This window comes from Vigna angularis, chromosome 11 (genome assembly GCF_016808095.1).
Source record: "Vigna angularis cultivar LongXiaoDou No.4 chromosome 11, ASM1680809v1, whole genome shotgun sequence".
Taxonomy (NCBI): domain Eukaryota; kingdom Viridiplantae; phylum Streptophyta; class Magnoliopsida; order Fabales; family Fabaceae; genus Vigna; species Vigna angularis.
In genome coordinates, this window is record NC_068980.1 from 23,839,088 (window position 1) to 23,858,552 (window position 19,465).

The window sequence follows — 19,465 nt, forward strand, 5'->3', positions numbered from 1 at the left end:
AGAAACAGCAATAAATTGATGAAAACTCCTCATGGATAGATAAGTGAACTATGCATGCAAGCATCACGAAAAGTACCACCAAATCAAGCTGAGCCCACTCTGATATCCCATGAATAATAAATAATGGGCGAGGTGACCCACTGACACCGTCTATAAGTTTCAATTCAGAGGGCAACTTTCTTTTTCAGTGCATCTAAATACTGATGTATATTAAAGTAATAGTTGCCCATTTATTTTCTTAAAAAATAATAATTTTAGGTCTTCCTCTCATCCTATTTGATTGGGATGATGATTTTTTCTTTAATATTTACTTTCTATTTTTTTTTTTAATTTTCTAAGATAGTAGAAATTTTTTAATTTTTTCTTTAATACTTTTACTTTATAAATTATTAGAAAGATTTGTACAAGGATATAACATTGAAGTATAAGTAATTTTTCCAAAAAAATTTAAATTCTGCTATGATTCCTTTGAACTTTTGAATGCTACTATATATTGGGTTTGTCCTGTAATTGAGCCTTCTGTTGGTCGAAGTCCCCTGCCAACCATGTGTTTGTAAAATTGTCTCTGAGGAAAAAAAAGGCAAAAGGGTACTTGAAAGTGAGGGTTACGAGGAGGATAGATTGTTATCGTAAAAGGTTGTATTGTTATGGCAAATAGTAGCATAAACTTGGTGCTTCATCAAGGGTCAATGTTGCCACATGAACTTCCTGTAGCTGCTGTACTGGGACCTTCGTGCTTTCATTCGTTTTCTTCAACTTGGGCTATTACCAATGGAGCCATTCATGTCTCACCACGAAGGGGGAACTGCAGTGCTACTTGTTATTGCTCAAGTTTCAGGAAATGTACGTGCAAATGGAAACGGCTTGTAAGAAGTTGCTCCACCAGTGAGTTTGTCATTGCCGGTGATGAAAACTATGGCAATAAGCAGGTTGTTAGTCTCACTCCCCGTCTCTACGACTATGTACTAAAAAATGTTCGAGAGCCAGAGGTGAGGACTGAGGAACATACCGTTATGCTTCATGCTATGTTTTAATAAGAAAAAGGTTTTGGGGAGGGGGAGGGTAATTCTGCTGTCAACTGTGAAAAATTGTGTCTATTAAATTGCCGTTTGTGCTTATTGTAAAGTTACTGCACTTCAGATTCTAAGGCAATTGCGGCAGGAGACAGCCTCTATGCGTGGAAGTCAAATGCAGGTGTCTCTAATTATTTCATTCTTATGCAATTTTTCTTAAACTGTTTAGTAATAGAGTTGTTAATGCTGAGTTTATGCTTGTGTATTATATCTTCACCATCCACGCAGGGGTTTCTACTGCACATTTGGTTCTATGAAAGTGAGTAGCATTATTGTACCATTTATTCATTATTTGTTTCTATAGATGTTGTACACAATTAATTTATTTTACTGATGATGAACATGATTGACCTGCATCTCGTAATTGTGAAATAAATCAAATTTAACAATTTTTGTTGAAGACTGAGGGGCTTCTTATGTAGGGGCACATAGTGGTCTTTGAATGTTAACTTTGTGCTACTAGTGTTTTGATATCCTGTGTGGGATCAAGCTTAAATTTGTGAAATTTGTTGGGGCAAATAAAGAATTGCGCTAGAAAGAATGTACAGCAGTCTCACTTGTTTTCTATCTTGTCTGTCATGTTTCACTTTGTAATTTCACTTGATTAGCAACTAAAGTGTTGGCAATGCTTTTAGGTGTCCCCTGATCAGGCACAGCTGCTTACAATGCTTGTGCAGATTCTTGGAGCAGAACGGTGTATTGAAGTTGGCGTTTATACCGTATGTCCTTCATTCTCTATACACCTTGCACTAGTTTTATTCATGTTACATAGTAGAGGATGCCACTTCACTTCAATGAGGTATTATATTATTAATTTGATCCAGGGATACTCATCATTAGCCATAGCATTAGTTCTGCCAGATTCAGGTCATTTAGTTGCCTGTGAAAGAGATGCCAAATCTCTTGAAGTTGCCAAGAAGTATTATCAACTAGCTGGTGTTTCACATAAGGTATCTATGCTACTCATCTGCTTTTGATTTGAAAAGGGTTCAAAATTTTTGTTTATATCTTCTGAATATTGGGGCACTTTTTATAATATATTTATTATGTGCTGCCTGATCTTGTGGTATTGTTAAATTGATGTTGCTGTAGTCTTCTTTATTGGCCATTATGATTGTAAAATTAGTTGGTGGGTGCTGTTTGGACCTTTTATGCATGGTGAAGGATATTATGAATGATTTTGAACGGGTTAGGAGAACAAAACATGTTTTTGGGTGTGAATTGTGTATGTGTGTTGTCATTTGGATGTATACCTTAGAAGATATGACATGTTGTGGGGTCTTCTCGTTGTACTTAGTGTTATAATATATTATTATATTGCAAAAGATGAGAACTTGCAAAAGATGAGAACGTTGTTGCAACGTTCCAGTGGCAACGTTAATTTTGCAAACGTTGAGAGCAACGTCTTTGGCCAACCAACGGTACTGCAACGCCTTTTTAACGGTTTGATTTTTGCCACCTATAAATAAACCCTTTGCTCATTTCCAGATTCATGCATTTTTATGATCATCAAATTCAATCTTCTCATTCTCTCATTTTCTTTCCTAAAACTATCCTGGGTATATACTTATAGAGTTCTTGCTAGTTCTGAGATCCTCAGAGATATTCTGGGAAGTTCCTGTTGTATCCTGGGGGACTTGCGCAATACACCGCGGATAAGTCCTTAAGGACAGTGACTCTACACGCCTCAGGAAATTTTATTTTGTGACTCTATCAGCCTAACTTGACAACAATCTTAAGGACTTATGGCTGACAACAACAACAACTCAATCCCGGAGACTCAGAATATTGCTTCCGGAACCCAGACGGTCTTCGCAAAATCTCTTCCGGACGTGTCAAAAATCGAGATTTTCTCTGGACAGAACTTCCGACGCTGGCAAGAACGCGTTTCCACCCTTTTAGACATGTATGGAGTTGTTGCTGCTATTTCATCTCCGAAGCCCGACTCCACTGTTCCTTCAAACTCAAAACTAGTTGAAGAGTGGACTTACGCGAACAAGGTATGCCGACACACTTTGCTTAGTGCGCTTTCTAATGATTTGTTCGATGTGTATTGTTCCTACAAGGAAGCGAAAGACATTTGGGATTCGTTGATTCTCAAATATACTGCCGAAGATGTCGTCAGACAAAGGTTCGTTATAGGAAATTACTACCGCTGGGAGATGATTGAAGATAAGGATATGAAGTCGCAAATCAATGAGTACCACAAGCTGCTCGAAGATATCAAAGCGGAGAACATCCTTCTACCAGATGAATTTGTTTCGGAACTGCTGATCGAGAAACTGCCGCCTTCTTGGACTGATTACAAGCAACAACTGAAACACAGACACAAGCAGATGCCACTCTCAGAGCTCATCACTCACATAATTGTTGAAGATACCAACAGGAAAGAATGTGCCGCTGCAAGAGCCAAAACCTTGTCTGCAAAAGCAAATGTGGTAGAGGATAGACCTGCTCCCAAAAGGTACGAACACAAACCTGATCACAATAGGAAAAACCATTTTCGAAAATCCCGTCCAAATGGATTTAACCCCACCTTTAAGAAGAAAGGAAATTGCTTTGTGTGTGGAAAACCGGGACATCATGCACCACAGTGCAGGCGCAGAGCAAGAAACGACAATCCTCCTAAGGCCAATATAGCCGAAGGAGATGACATTATAGCTGCGGTCGTTTCACAAGCAAATTTGATGTCCAATGTGAGTAATTGGGTGGTAGACTCTGGGGCTACCAGGCATATCTGTGCAAACAGAAGTGCCTTTACCTCTTACATCAGTGTAAGAGAAGGAGAAGAACAAGTTTATCTCGGTGATTCCAGGACAACTCCTGTCCTAGGAAAAGGAAAGGTTCTTCTTAAACTCACATCTGGGAAGACTCTGGCCTTGAATGATGTCCTGCATGTTCCTTCTATCAGAGTTAATTTAATCTCGGTATCAATACTGGGAAAAGCTGGGGTTAAAGTGTCATTTGAGTCTGACAAGATCATTATGACAAAGAATAATGTTTTTGTGGGGAAAGGATATTGTGATCAAGGTCTCTTTGTACTTAACATTTCTGAAATTATGAATGAATCAACTTCTTCTGCTTATATTGTTGACTCGTATGATATATGGCATGCTAGATTAGGACATGTAAATTCTTTGTATGTCTTAAAATTACAACGATTAGGATTAATAAATATGCATGATAAACAGAGTAGTAAATGTGATATATGTGTAGAATCTAAAATGACTAAGAAAACATGTTATACCGTAGAACGTCAAACTGAACTCTTAGGATTAATTCATACTGATCTAGCTGATTTGAAACAAACCATGTCTAGAGGAGGTAAAAATTATTTTGTGACCTTTATAGATGATTATTCTAGATACACTAAGGTGTACTTAATCAAACATAAAGATGAAGCCTTTGATGTGTTCTTAACCTATAAAGCAGAAGTAAAAAATCAATTAAATAAGAAGATTAAGAGGATTAGATCAGATAGAGGTGGAGAATATGTACTGTTTAATGAATTTTGTGTTAAGGAAGGTATCATCCATGAGGTAACTCCACCATATTCACCTGAGTCTAATGGAGTAGCTGAGAGAAAGAATAGAACCCTTAAGGAAATGATGAATGCTATGCTTATTAGTTCTGGTGCACCTGAAAACCTTTGGGGAGAAGCCTTACTTACTGCATGTTTTTTACAAAATAGAATACCTCATAAGAAAATTGGTAAAACTCCCTATGAGCTGTGGAAAGGATATCAACCTAACCTTAAATATTTAAAAGTGTGGGGGTGTCTAGCTAAGGTGATGTTACCCGATCCTAAGAAAAGGAAAATAGGTTCTAAAACCTCTGATTGTATGTTCTTAGGATATGCCGAACATAGTGCTGCTTATAGATTTCTGGTTCTCAGAAGTGGTCTGATTGAGCGTAACACTATAATGGAGACAAAAAATGCTGAGTTTTTTGAACATGTTTTTCCTTTAAAGGTTAGTGAGACGTCTCAACCTGTAGATAATACAAATAGTGATGCTTTGTGTGAGGAATTAAGAAGAAGTAAAAGACAGAGGAAGGAAACTTCATTTGGTAATGATTTTTATACCTATCTAGTTGATAATGATCCTAGTAGCTTTGTAGAAGCCATTAGTGCTCCTGATGCAAAACAATGGGATAAGGCCATTAGGACTGAAATTGAATCAATTCAGAAAAACAATACTTGGACTTTAGAAGATCTGCCTAAAGGAGCAAAACCCATTGGTTGTAAGTGGATCTTTAAGAAAAAGTATCATCCTGATGGATCCGTAGAAAAGTATAAGGCAAGATTAGTAGCTAAAGGTTTTACTCAAAAACCCAACATAGATTACTTTGATACTTTTGCCCCTGTGACTAGGATTTCCTCTATTCGAGTTTTGTTAGCCTTAGCAGCTATCCATAAACTAGTGATACATCAAATGGATGTTAAAACTGCCTTTTTGAATGGTGATTTAGAGGAGGAAATTTATATGACTCAACCTGAAGGATGTGTTGTACCAGGTCAAGAGAATAAAGTTTGTAAACTTTTAAAATCTTTGTATGGTTTGAAACAAGCACCAAAACAGTGGCATGAAAAACTTGATAATGTTTTAATTTGTGATGGTTTTTCACCTAATGATGCTGATAAATGTGTGTACTCTAAATTTGAAAATAGTGATTGTGTCATTATATGTTTGTATGTGGATGACATGTTAATTTTTGGTACATGCAATGAAATTGTTGCTAGAACTAAACTGTTTCTAGGATCGAATTTTGAAATGAAAGATATGGGTGAAGCCAATGTAATTTTAGGTATTAGAATCATAAGGAAGGGAGATAGTATATTACTATCCCAAGAACAATACATTGAGAAACTTCTTAAGAAGTTTGGGTTTTATGATCTGAAACCAGTGAGTACCCCTTATGATGCTAATTCTAAATTAATGAAAAATAAAGGAGAATCTGTATCTCAACCTCTGTATGCCCAAATAATTGGGAGTTTACTGCATTTAATGAGTTTTTCAAGACCTGATATTGCTTATGCAGTAGGTAGATTGAGTAGGTACACTCAATGTCCAAACCAGGAACATTGGGATGCACTTGCTAGGCTTATGAGATATTTAAGAGGTTCAATGGATTATGCCATTGAATATAGTGGATTTCCCGCTGTACTAGAAGGGTATAGTGATGCTAACTGGATTTCTGATTCAGATGAGACAAAATCCACTAGTGGTTATGTATTCACACTTGGGGGTGGTGCGATTACATGGAGATCAGCCAGACAAACTATTATTGCAAGATCAACAATGGAATCTGAGTTTGTCGCTCTTGAGATGGCTGGTAGTGAGGCTGAGTGGTTGAAAAACTTCTTAGCGAACATTCCATTAGGAATGAAACCAACCCCATCGGTATCTATACACTGTGATTGCCAATCGGCAATAGCTATAGCTAAAAACAAAAATTACAATGGAAAGAATAGACATGTTCAATTGAGACACAATTTGGTGAAGCAGCTGCTAAAGAGTGGAACAATTTCCATTGACTATGTGAAGTCAGAAAGGAATCTAGCAGATCCTCTGACAAAACCCTTGGGAAGAAATATGATCTTAGAAACATCGAGGGGAATGGGACTTAAGCCACTGGCAAACAAACAAGTGATGGTAACCCAACCTTTGTGATTGGAGATCCCATGAATAAGGTTCATATGGGTAAAAACAAGTCACTTGTTAGTTCTGATAGCACTAAATTGATTTTAATCAATTATGTCCATTCCTATGGTGTATGAGAAAGTGCTAGAGACTGCATTTTGAGAGGTTAAACTTTGTCATTAAAATTCTTTATGGTGAAAGAATTTTAGCCTAAACAAAGTTTTTAATGATTTTCATATCCCTTATGGGTGGTGTATGATTTGCAGCATACACTTGATGAAATCACCTATATGAGTGTCAAGTGGGGCCGCTTGCATGAGATCTTGGCATGATCTCTAGAGCACTCATGAATACCGGGCACGCGCATGGCCTAATTAGCGCAACACAGCGATAACAGCAAGAATTGTGGGGGTGTATTGTGATTGATAAACCTCTAACACACGTCAAGTGTTTTTGGTTCATATAGCTTGCTATACCAACTACACTGTGTGTTAAGTTTCTCAATCTAAGACTGGTTCATATAGCTTGCTATACCAGCTCTGATGCATTACATCTTATGAGACTCAGGATATAAATACTCTTATCTTATTTTCAATCTCTGATTTTTCATCTGAACAAAGATTTGCGCTATTGCTTTATACAATCATTTTCCAAGTTTACACAAAGATGACATATCTTTCTTTTGAAAAAAGGATTACCTGCAAAAAGAGAAATCACTTTTGAGACAGAACTGTTTGGATCAAAGACATTTTACTTTAAATTTCTTTTGCAATATGTGGGGGATTGTTATAATATATTATTATATTGCAAAAGATGAGAACTTGCAAAAGATGAGAACGTTGTTGCAACGTTCCAGTGGCAACGTTAATTTTGCAAACGTTGAGAGCAACGTCTTTGGCCAACCAACGGTACTGCAACGCCTTTTTAACGGTTTGATTTTTGCCACCTATAAATAAACCCTTTGCTCATTTCCAGATTCATGCATTTTTATGATCATCAAATTCAATCTTCTCATTCTCTCATTTTCTTTCCTAAAACTATCCTGGGTATATACTTATAGAGTTCTTGCTAGTTCTGAGATCCTCAGAGATATTCTGGGAAGTTCCTGTTGTATCCTGGGGGACTTGCGCAATACACCGCGGATAAGTCCTTAAGGACAGTGACTCTACACGCCTCAGGAAATTTTGTTTGTGACTCTATCAGCCTAACTTGACAACACTTAGTAAATCCATGATAACTCTTTCGGCCGTGGATGCGGGAAAGATGTTCTCTTCCGTTGTAGATACAGAAAGATGATGAGTTCGAGTGGTGATGACTCTTTCAGCCGTGATGCGAAAAAGACCATTGGTTTGTGATGATGACATGTGACGATGTTTAAGTTGTTGGTGTGTTGTGTTTATTATTGTGGTGAATGTTTAGTATTTGTATGTTATGTTATTATGCTTGTGATTGATTCTTAGTTAGCTCACCCATATGTTTGTGGTTGTGATTTTCACATGCGATGATCGTTTTATACAGAGCAAATGATCATTCAGTTAGTTCGGATGTTGTATAGCACAACGAGTGGATTGAAAGAATTGTGGGTTATTTTTCTTTAATTGTAAAGACTTATTGAGTTTAGATTTCCGCAATGATATTATGATTTTAAAATTTTAAATTTCTAGTCGTAATCGTGACAATTGGGATGTTATACTGATGGCTTTACACAACTGGCTATAGGTGGATGTAAAACTTGGACTTGCAATGGACTCCCTAGAATCTTTAATTCTGAATGGTGAAGCAGGAAGGTATGTGGATTTCTCATTTTCAACACCACTATGATGTATGATTTGAAATTTCACATTCTGTTGCTGCGGGTAAGAGCTCTTCCACATTTGCTATTTTCTCTTAAAATCGTTATTGTTAATCAAGGATCCTGTCCATATCATATGAACATTGTCAGAGGTAACAAGTAAATTAGAACTTAAGTGATGTTACCTTTTCTTGCAGCTATGATTTTGCATTTATTGATGCCGAGAAAAGAATGAACGAGAAATATTTTGAACTGCTACTACAGCTGGTAAGAACATAAAAACGGACAAAGGCATTCAGCTATTATGCTTCTTAATCACGAGATCTTTCATAATCTTTCTTATTGCGTTCCTATGAACTGTTATACTGATGCACTGAATAATTTCTTGTTGCAGGTGAAGGTTGGAGGTCTTATTGTAATTGATAATGTCCTTTGGCATGGAAAAGTTGCTGACCAACTGGTGAATAATACATTCTTTTGTGATCTCCTTTTTTTTTTTTTTCAGTTAACTGAACTTGATTTAATGTACTATTTACAGGTTTATGACCCTAAAACTCTCAGCATTAGAAATTTTAACCAGAAGTTAATGGAAGATGAGCGCGTAGACATCACTATGGTATGTTTATAAAATATTTTTTTAAAAGATTAAATATGTTTTTAGTTTTTAAACTTTAACATTAAATTAAAATTTATTTTTGTTTGAAACTTTGATATATTTTGATTATCAAACTTTATTCCAAACTTTAATACATTTTAATTATCAAATTTTAAAAATAAACTAATATAGTTTTTCTAATTCAACTGTGTTAATTTTTTTATGCATCAAAATGATGTTTGACATGTTCAAACTCAAATAAAAAAGAATATTAACACGGATTAAAACGATTATATTCATTTTTAAAGTTAAAAAATTAAAATATATTAAAATTTGTTGAATTCTAATTTTACATCAAGTTTAAGAATTAAAAATATATTTAATTTTTTTAATTATTAATACACTCTCAGATAATTTATAATTGCTTAACTTTTTTTTGGAGAGTCTCAGGTACCTATTGGAGACGGGATGACGATCTGCCGAAAACGCTGACCCATTTTTGAGTAACTTTTAAGTTGTATGCAATTGAACTTTCACCCTTCAGGGGTAATTCTTCTGTAAGATCTGAGGAAAGAAAGATGCATAATAAGCACAAAATTGATTAGATGTTCTTTAAGCTTTTGGAGTTGCAAAGTCCTTTCGTTTAGGCTACTTTTGGCAAGGATCTGAAAACTGTGTACTGATGAAGATCATTTTGGCTCCAAATGGAATACGCTAAACCAGATTTATATGATCTTCTCTGCCACAATTTTTTTAAGCACTAAAGGTAGCAGCACCACTACATTAGCCTGGAATTCAGTGACCTATTAGTAACACATTAATTACTTCATTCTTTAAAAAGAAAATTTACTCAATTGATTTTTTTTAATTATAAAATCAAGCGAATATCACACTTTTTCACTTATGATTTCATTATTTCCATAAATCTCACAATTATTTTGACAAATTTTAAATAATAACGAACAGGGTCGAAAAAGTTACTGATTTCACATTAAATTATAGTACAGAAATAAATATATTTGAGAATAAATGCTTTCACTGATGTAACTGATGCTCAAGAAATTATCATTATAATAGTTCATCATAGTTCTACTTTATAGTCGTCGGTTGTAGTTTTCAACAGTTCATCATTCAACATGGCCTAAGAAGTCTATCTAAATATGTAATGCCAACCCTGGACAATAAGAATTTGCCTTAACCGAAAGCTCCCTAATCCTGGAGCATTGTTGCGTTAATCAAACAAGATTTAATTGTGATTTGGTCACTACCCTCCACAGACAATTATACAACTTTCAATAATCTTCTTCACTATAACAATAATCATGTTCCCACCACTAAACTATTATTGTTATAACGAATAGCGTCCTTTTCACTATTTTTAAAACTCTTGGTGCTACTTTCACCAAGTTAGTTATATGATCACTCCTTTTATCATTATCTTGAGGTCCTGTCTATTTAAACTACTATTAACCACCATCAACAATATTACTTGAATGCTGTCATTGTTACCATTATAATTACTATTTTAAAATAAAAGAAAAAGAGGATGAATCCTTAAGTCTATTGAGTACACAAGATTATACATTTATAAATAAGAAACACAAAGAGATGGACTTAAGTCTATTAAGCAAGAATCTCCAGCTTGGAACATGCTCTAAGTCCAGGCTGAATGGCACCATCAAAATCATTGGAGGAATAATGCAAGATCTGAGAGAGGAGTTATGGTCATTAATGCAAAAGAGTGATGAATTATGGTTTTACGTAATGTGAAGGGAAGAAGAACCTCTGCCTCTTACTTCTGGTGGGACAATTAGTGACAACGGATCATATATTTAGTTATCTACCAATCATATCACATATTGCATTGGTACGTCAAATCTGATTTAATTTGGGCTATGATACCCTATACATCCTAGGAAATTCTAGTTTCACTTTCTTGCTTGTTGTCTTAAAGAATATGCAAACTATGAAAAGAATAATGTATACTTGAAAGGAGAAATTATGCCACTTAGCAAAAGAGATTCATGATGAATTTTTCTTTTTTCTTTTTTCTTTTTCCATTTACCTTATCAGACTTGGGAATGAGTTTTCTGAGAGTTGCAAGTTGTGCATTGATTCTGTCCCTGCGCCTTTTCTCTGCTTGGCTGTGACTCTTTGAAGCACTTGCAGCTCTATCTTCTGTAATGGTTGCAGGCCACAAAGGGAACTCACTAAACTGAAGAGATGGAGGGTCAGAAGCAAGAGAGGGTGTTTAAGTTGTTGGAACAGAAAAAAGGAGATAATTGATCACTGTTTGGTGCAGAGTTGCATTCAGCCATGTTGGTGGCAAGAGGCTACCCAGAATAGTGGTAACTTTCCATATGCATAATCAGAGACCATTCTAATGCCTGTGCCTGGTTTTGTGAGCCTTTTATTTCCCATTCATTGACATTGTTTGCTTAATGGGCGATCTTGTTCTTATCTTTATGGTGATTGGTGTGATATGCAATGACCTTTAATGGGATCAGACGAAAATGGTTTTTGGCCGTAGGCGCCTGTCACTTCACCAAGAAAATTTTCTCTCTGATAAATCTCACTACACTTTGTGAAGAATCTCAAGTTTGAGAAGATTAAAAAGGATGAGCGAAACACGGCTGAGAGCTGATGTAATTCTTGGTTGAGCTATAAGTTTCATATTCGATATAAATTGAGAAAGTAAAACACATAAATATGAAAAATCCATTAGTTTTTGTTGTTTTAAGATTTTTTTTTTAGAAAATAAGGTCAATCCCCTTGTATAATTCGACTCATATCTGATTAGTATTAACCTTTTCTGTTTGTCTGTTTAATAAACACTTACATATTATTACAATAGTTGAAGTTGTTAATCATCGTTAATCTTGGATAATATTCGAAGTTCATAGTGTTAATCTTAGAAAACACATATAAATCGTTAAAGTTGTTATTTATAATAAATTATAAATTAACGAAAATTCACTTCATAATCCTTTACTATTAAAATTCTATATATTTTTATATTCCAATAAACTATATTTTTAACCATTTATTTCCTTTCACATGTTCTGTTACGTGATAAATGTGTGTGAACCTCTTTCTTCCATTTTCTTCTACCGAGTGTCGGGTGACCGAGACCCGACCCATTTAGAAATCGGGCTTCAAATGCATCTTTGAAAGGACGCAAAGAGTCAGTGAAGTCATAAGTTGAAACACGAAACATCGCGGCTTTTGCATCGATGGCGGATCTGAAGACTGATACTTTGCGCACCTACGCTTACATTCTTCTCTACATTGCTCTCTCCAGTGGCCAAATCTTCTTCAACAAGGTTATCGCCAATCACTTTAAACTCATGCACTCTCTTCTCCGTTTGTTTCCCCGTAATAAATATTATCCGAAAATGCTTTGTCAGAAGTATATCGCGAAGATCGTTCCGTGCTGAATTCGAAGTCAGGATTCGATGTTATGGTTCCGTGTTTCTATTTTAATTTGCTTTCTTCTTTTCTGTGAATTGTTTTTGCCTTAATTTGCTGCGTGTGTTGTTGATTGGAAGTGGATACGATGATGAATGATTTGTCAGTTGATATTGTTAGTGGTAGTTGGGCATTTTGTTCAATCGGAACAGAAGTGTTTTAATTTGGCTGTTTCTGGAGTTTGGTTCAGTGTAAGAAAATTGAGGAATTGAGCAAATTTTTCTTCATTTTTTGAGGAAATTTTGATGTAGTGACTCATTTGTTAAATGACGTCGGTGTATTGGTAATGGCAGAGTACCTTGTGTTAGAGCTTGTCGTTTGGATTTTTATTTTGGTTATTTCAGGTTTGGTTGTCTGTTGGAGTGATTTTGTTTTGGAAGTATTATTGTCTCCTGTTTGATGTTAGATTTTGCTTAGTTCGTGAGTGGTTTCATTTGAGGAATGAATAACCAAGGAGAAAATGCTTAAAAACTGTGTTGTTATGTAGCTGATGCCTAATTTGTCTTTTCAATTTGTGTCTGTAGTGGGTTTTGTCCTCTAAGGAAATTAACTTCCCCTATCCTTTGGGGTTGACTCTACTTCACATGGTCTTCTCCTCCGTTCTTTGTTTTTCGTTAACCAAGATTCTGAAGGTATGGATTTGTGCTTGGTGTATTGTGCTATTTAATTGGTTTCTGTCATGTAATGCAGGTTAATAATCTGTTTCTTACAGGTTATGAAGGTTGATCAGGGAATGACTCCTGAAGTGTGAGTACAAAAAGATGCATTCTATAGCTGATGCTTGATTTAAAATACGGTTATATGTATGGAGCAATTTGATTGTTTTATTTCGATGGCTGTTGGTGACTCTTGGTATTTTAAAAGTGGGATCTCATAGCATTTACTATTTGGGATCTAATCAACGTGAAACTTGGGTTCTTCTCAATATATTCTCTTACATTCATTACTACTGGGCTTAGTATTGTACAACATGATGAGTAGAAAAAATATCTGTAGAATCTTTTAGTTTATTTTTCAGTATATTTTTTCCTTATTTATTTTTTTAGGAAGATTAGATTGTTACAAATAGGTGTAAGAGAATGTAATAGATATGAATGATAATAATAAAAATCATTCTCTTTTCAAGAAATAGTGACTATGTTTCCCTAATTAACATAAAACGCAGTATATCTCTTGTCTTTTGCATGGTTTAGTGTATAAGAATAAACTGGGTCGGTTGAAACTTAGTGCCCATTCAAATACATCTTATATGTTATCTTCAAGTCTATTCACCATAGTAGTTTACTGCATTAAAAATACATATGGGGACTCCAAATTTCAGTTGTAATTATACCTTTATTGTTTCAGATATGTTACTTCCGTAGTGCCAATTGGGGCCATGTTTGCGATGACTCTTTGGCTGGGAAATACTGCCTACCTGTACATTTCTGTTGCTTTTGCACAAATGCTGAAGGCAGTTAGTAAGTTTTAGTGATCTTGTTGATTATTGATAATCGGTAGGTATCATTGTTCATATATGATATTTGCCAATGGAAAGTGTAATCACAAAATGTGTATCGTGAGACATTTAAAACCATCAGATCTATTAGTTAAACAACTTGGATTAGTTGTTCAATATATACCATATAATGATTTTATATTTACAATACTTTTTCTCCAATATGACAACTAATTTAATTCTTCAATTGTCAATCACAGTGCCTGTAGCTGTTTTTGTGCTTGGAGTAGCTGTAGGACTTGAAGTAATGAGCTGTAAAATGCTATTAATCATGTCAGTGATTAGTTTTGGCGTCCTAGTTGCTTCTTATGGAGAGATAAACATAAACTGGGTTGGAGTAGTTTACCAAATGGGAGGTGTTGTTGGTGAAGCTCTGAGACTTATCTTCATGGAGATTTTTGTTAAGAGGAAAGGTCTTAAGTTGAACCCTATATCCGTGATGTATTATGTTAGTCCCTGCAGGCAAGGGTTTCTTTTAGTAATTTCACTTACTCTTACAAATATGTTTGAAGAAAGTTGGTGTATCATGATGAACTGATTCTTGCCAAAATAATTTTGGATTCTTCTGCAGTGCAATTTGTTTATTCCTTCCATGGATATTTCTGGAGAAATCGAAGATGGATGAACATGGACCATGGACCTTCCCTCCTCTTTTGCTCATCCTCAACTGCCTTTGTACTTTTGCTCTAAACTTATCAGTTTTCCTTGTTATTACACATACAAGTGCTTTAACCATTCGTGTTGCCGGAGTTGTCAAGGATTGGGTGGTTGTCTTAGTGTCTGCTGTTCTGTTTGCCGATACAAAGTTAACAATTATCAATTTGGTTGGTTATGCTATTGGTAAGAATCTGATTCTGCTTTGACCTTTAAAATTTCCTGTTTCATTAGATAAAGCCTTTGAGAAATTTTCACAAACCAAAGGCCGTAGTGTACATCTACATATTCCACTGTCCGGGAAAGTTGATGACCCAGTATCGGGTGCTCCCTGGAAGCCTATGTGCCATTAGGTTATACACGCTTTAAAAGCTCATGGAAGCAAAGACTTCATTTTAAAAATTAGCGTGAGCAAATCTAGTATGGTTGGAGATTAACTATTAGTATTTTATTGATGGGGCAAAACTGAATAGAGATTGTATTAATGGAAATTGAGTGTACGAGATACAGTTAAGTATAAAAGAAGAACCTCCCTGGCTAAGAAATGGAATCTCTTCCAAAAGCTAAAACTTGAGAACCATTAACCATACTCTGATAAGGCTTTTAAGGTGTATGTTAGGAAAAAGGTTCAAAATTAGAAGTTACAAAATAGTTAACTTTTAAGGAGGTTATTTAGTCTAGTAGGGGTTATCTTTTAAGGAGGAAACGGTCCCTCCTGGTGGTGTGTGTATTTTTGTGTCAGAACAGGGCTTGTCCTGTGTAGAAGGGAAATTCTTCCCTTGGAACCTGTTGGATGTTTTCTTGTATTATGTTTTTCAGAATTAGAGTGTTATCTTACGTTGTGCAGTAAGATTTGTGTGTTAATTTCTTAAAATGAATTAGAAATCTGGTTTCTTGTCCCCAAGAAACCTAACATACTCTCTCCTAGGAATTATTTCCTTTAATTATAGTTGTAAGGCCTTCTTTTCTGCAAACACCTTCTCCCCTAACTAATTTAGGTCTATGTGCAAATATAGTTGTAAGGCCTTCTTTTCTGGCTTAGTTTTAGCAACATGAACTATTGCTGTATGCACAGTTATATATGATTTCCAATTACAACAATTTCTCTCTTTTTAAATCCCATTTTTAGGATGAGAGTGGAGAGTGATCAACATCTACTATTTTTTACCATTGCCTGTTGGTCCATGTGGTAAGAAGCGTAGTTCTCCTTCAATAATGTCTTCAAGTGTTATCTATGATAAACTAGGTGCTGAGATAAGTTTGCTCCACTAAGAGGATTCACTGCTAGTCGATTGGGATATCAAGAGTCTCAGTCTCAAACCATAAAAATATTCTATATTTTTTTTAGCTTATTTTAGATGGATATATAGTCATAAATGTACTAATCTGGACTGTGGACCGATAAATTTGTTAATTAAAAATAGCGAACATGATTCATTTTTGATAGAATATTTCTGAGAAGTATGAATAAAGGCTATAGTCAAATCAAATGCTAAACGATCCGATATAATAGTTATAATAATTGTAAGTCTTAGATTAGAAGCAATCATGAGCAGTTCTATCTGTTGGTTAAGAAAAGGGAGCAGCTTCTGTAACCATTTTTTAAATTTTTATCCAGCCATTGCAGGGGTAGCAGCATATAATAATTACAAGTTGAAAAACGAAGCCTCTCGAGCTACCTCAAATGACTCCGACCCTGAATCTTCCCAAAGTCAAGAGTCTCAACCTTTAACAAGTAGATAGCTGCAGTCTTTAACACGAGGTATGTAAAAAATGTAAATGAAATATAGTTCTTATTCCCGCAAGTTTGCTTCCTCTTATAGATTATTTCTTTGTATCTCTTCCAGTTGTCCATGCCTTATTCAGAAGTTGACGAGACTTGTAGTAGTTTTTACATAATCTAGCAAGAGGGCATCAAATGTTCATGTAGCAGATAGAAGTATACGCAAGCATTCTTTGTTCAATCTTATAACAATTTCAGCTAAATTTAGATCGGGGGAAGCACTGTGGTGATCCAATTTAGTACATGAAGATGTAAAATAATAACTTCATCCTTTAAAAAAGAGGTGCTTGGCCATGGCATTTGATTTTTGAGGAATTTGAGGTTATTCGAATTTCACAATATTTATTTGTTTGTAGCAATTTCCATTCAATCTTAGCGATTCAATATTTCAAGTTGAATATCAAAGATTAAAAGCCCCAACACCCACTATTTATTATTATTGGACAATGGTCGGAACAGCGGCATATAGACTAGTTTGTTAGACAGATGAAAACTTGTAAAAGTAATTTGTTTATCTAAAATGTATTGATATCATTCGACATTGAGACATTGTTTTAGTGTTGGGAATATTTGATCCTATGTAATTTCTTTTATTTGCATGCTGTCATTGTTGTATTTTGTGTATTTATCTCGTCGGCTCTCTCTAGTTCAATAGAGTTATAGGGGAAGACAAAAATAATGTTAAAAAAGGGCATATGTTGTGTATTTGTAGCATGTGTATTTTGGAGTTACTGTATGACCGTTTCGGCATATATATATATATATATATATATATATAGTTACTGATTTTCACTTGTGATAATCCTTCTGTTTTTTCATTTAGTGGATCCGTCTGTGTTCTTGGGACAGGAGGCTTGAAATGAAACTATAGACCTTTTTGCAGATAACATTGTTAATAATTTTCAATGTGCATATTTGGAACTTATATGATATATGTAACTTTACACTGTCAAAGAAGAAATTATTATGTATGATAAGTCATAAATAATCTTACACTGTCAAATAACTAGTATTTTAATTCATACAGCATATGAGTAATTTTTATATTATTTAATATTTTAACGCTAAAATAGATAAAGTATGCTAAATGTGCATCTTGAAATTTATAATTATATCAACGATAAAGAAATTATTCTCACTTTGTTTACATTGTTAGATTATTTTACCATTTAATTATCATTTAAATTACCTACTATTCTTCGAAATTTCGGTGTCTAATTAACCATTTCAATAAACTTTTTAATATAAAAATAATTAAAAGAAATCAAACTAATTTAAAAAATGGAAATGTATACATATTGGCATGCATGTATTTCCAATAGTTTATATAAGTCATTTTAGTGAGATTTTTAGATTGTTTAATTAGGATAATGTACATGAATCAAAAATACATATTGATCTAATAATTAGTTTAACGATGAAGGGATGTGTTTTTACTTTAAAATTAAGGTTGCTACTTCATGCATTCCCTTTTTTTCTTCCTACATCCCTTAAATTTTTAAATGTCTGTTCTATCTTTTTGAATTAATAATATAAGTTGAATTTTGTTCGGTTGTCTTTCTCTAATTTGGAATCCCCAATTCCGTTGCACCTCCCTCCCTCTACCTTATGTTCCTTCCCTATTCCCGTACATTGTGTCTCTCCCCCAATATCTCCTTATCTACTTATCTACTACTATACCACAATTGTGAAGAAGAAACATTGAAAGTGAATGCACACATCCTGGATTTATCATTTAAAAAAATATTTTTTTTTTTACTATTAGGTTTTGTCCAATATATGTGCGCACATGTACTCCAAGAAGAAGAGTAGGACTTTTGAGTTGTACATGGAAGAAGAAAAAATAGGAAAAATACTTTTGGAATAAGTGTTCCGAAATATATTTTTGGATTCAAAATTATCTTCTGGAATATTAATTTTAGAAAAATATTTTTGTATTTAGGATGGGGTGTTGTGTGTTGCTGGATGTATTTCTGAATCCGAAAATACATTCTAAACTGGGAAATATATTCCAAAATATAAAAAAGGTTTAAAAACAGGTATTTTGGAAATCATTTCTGGATTTGAAAATACATTTTGGAATTATTATTTTGAATTTTTTTTTATTCCAGAATGACTGTTTTAGAAGATATTTCTAAATTCAAAAATAACTTTCGAAACATTTGTTTTAATATATATTTTTTATTTGAATAGGTAATTCGAAATATAGTTTTATTTTTTCAAAATAAGTTCTCTAAAACATATTTGTGAATCTGAAAATATTTTTCGAAATATTCATTTTGAAAATTATTTTCTTAATTTCGGATTAGATTTTCATGAAATCATTTTTTCAAAATTAGAAATATCTTCAGAAACATCTAATCTCAAAAATATTTAAAATAAAAAATATAAAGACTTTTATAAAGTTTGGGAAGAACAAATTTTACAAGGACGCACAAAGAAAAATAGGAAATGAAGGAATAAGCAATCCAGAATTAAATGCGGAGGTTTCTAACATATACAATGCACTATTGTGAGCTCAGGTTCCACTGGGCGATCTGTTAAAAACTGATGTGTATTAACTAATGGGGTGTTTCTTCCTTCACTTCACATATTTTAAAATTTCAATTTTCTTTTTATTTTTAATTCCGAATTAAATAATTTTAAAATATTTTAAAATGTACAGTTCAAAATATATAAAATTATATTTTGCTTTGATTATTTGTGTAGATATCAATTATAGGATGATGTCTTTTAGTAGAGCAATGTTTTTCAGAACTCTTATTAAAAGTGATCTTAACTTATTTTTTGGCACAATGTTTGATAATCACATCCGTCTTCTTTGTTGTCTTTTTCTTAATGTTCATTTTGATATGAATGAAATAAGTGTTCGTACTGATGATCCTAAGATAGAAACATGCATAGTACATCTATTTATCTTTTGTTTGAAATTTATGTTTTCTTGTGTCTTGTTATTATTA

The 19,465-nt window shown here is 34.1% G+C and overlaps 3 protein-coding genes across 5 annotated transcripts; 2 read left to right on the forward strand and 1 right to left on the reverse strand.

The window, feature by feature from the left end:
- Nucleotides 1-4: 4 nt before the first annotated feature.
- On the forward strand, nucleotides 5-9,835 carry LOC108333277 (uncharacterized). 3 transcript variants are annotated; one of them, XM_052870983.1, is made up of 9 exons: nucleotides 5-989; nucleotides 1,141-1,194; nucleotides 1,709-1,792; nucleotides 1,898-2,023; nucleotides 8,435-8,502; nucleotides 8,705-8,774; nucleotides 8,902-8,967; nucleotides 9,046-9,123; nucleotides 9,547-9,835. In XM_052870983.1, the coding sequence occupies exons 1-9, from the start codon at nucleotides 648-650 to the stop codon at nucleotides 9,592-9,594; spliced, it is 936 nt and encodes a 311-aa protein (XP_052726943.1). In that variant the 5' UTR covers nucleotides 5-647; the 3' UTR covers nucleotides 9,595-9,835. The 3 variants fall into 3 exon arrangements, 2 of the variants coding, with proteins under 2 accessions (XP_052726943.1, XP_017424166.1); XM_017568677.2 differs by having other exon boundaries at nucleotides 9-989; nucleotides 9,553-9,835; XR_008246182.1 differs by lacking the exons at nucleotides 5-989; nucleotides 1,141-1,194; nucleotides 1,709-1,792; ... (2 more) ...; nucleotides 9,046-9,123; nucleotides 9,547-9,835 and adding exons at nucleotides 2,048-3,537; nucleotides 8,234-8,294 and having other exon boundaries at nucleotides 8,705-8,750.
- Nucleotides 9,836-10,596: 761 nt separating this feature from the next.
- On the reverse strand, nucleotides 10,597-11,353 carry LOC108332610 (transcription factor bHLH30-like; the record flags this gene model as incomplete). The annotated part of the gene is made up of 2 exons (XM_017567930.2): nucleotides 10,597-10,809; nucleotides 11,168-11,353. Coding segments are annotated over 2 exons (270 nt in total), but the record flags the coding sequence as incomplete, so codon positions are not given.
- Nucleotides 11,354-12,162: 809 nt separating this feature from the next.
- LOC108334363 (probable sugar phosphate/phosphate translocator At3g14410) lies at nucleotides 12,163-17,098 on the forward strand. Its single transcript, XM_017570159.2, has 8 exons — nucleotides 12,163-12,425; nucleotides 13,095-13,202; nucleotides 13,283-13,317; nucleotides 13,918-14,030; nucleotides 14,269-14,530; nucleotides 14,640-14,908; nucleotides 16,341-16,484; nucleotides 16,570-17,098. Exons 1-7 carry the CDS (start codon nucleotides 12,336-12,338, stop codon nucleotides 16,463-16,465), a joined length of 1,002 nt encoding a protein of 333 aa, XP_017425648.1. The 5' UTR covers nucleotides 12,163-12,335; the 3' UTR covers nucleotides 16,466-16,484; nucleotides 16,570-17,098.
- Nucleotides 17,099-19,465: the final 2,367 nt, after the last annotated feature.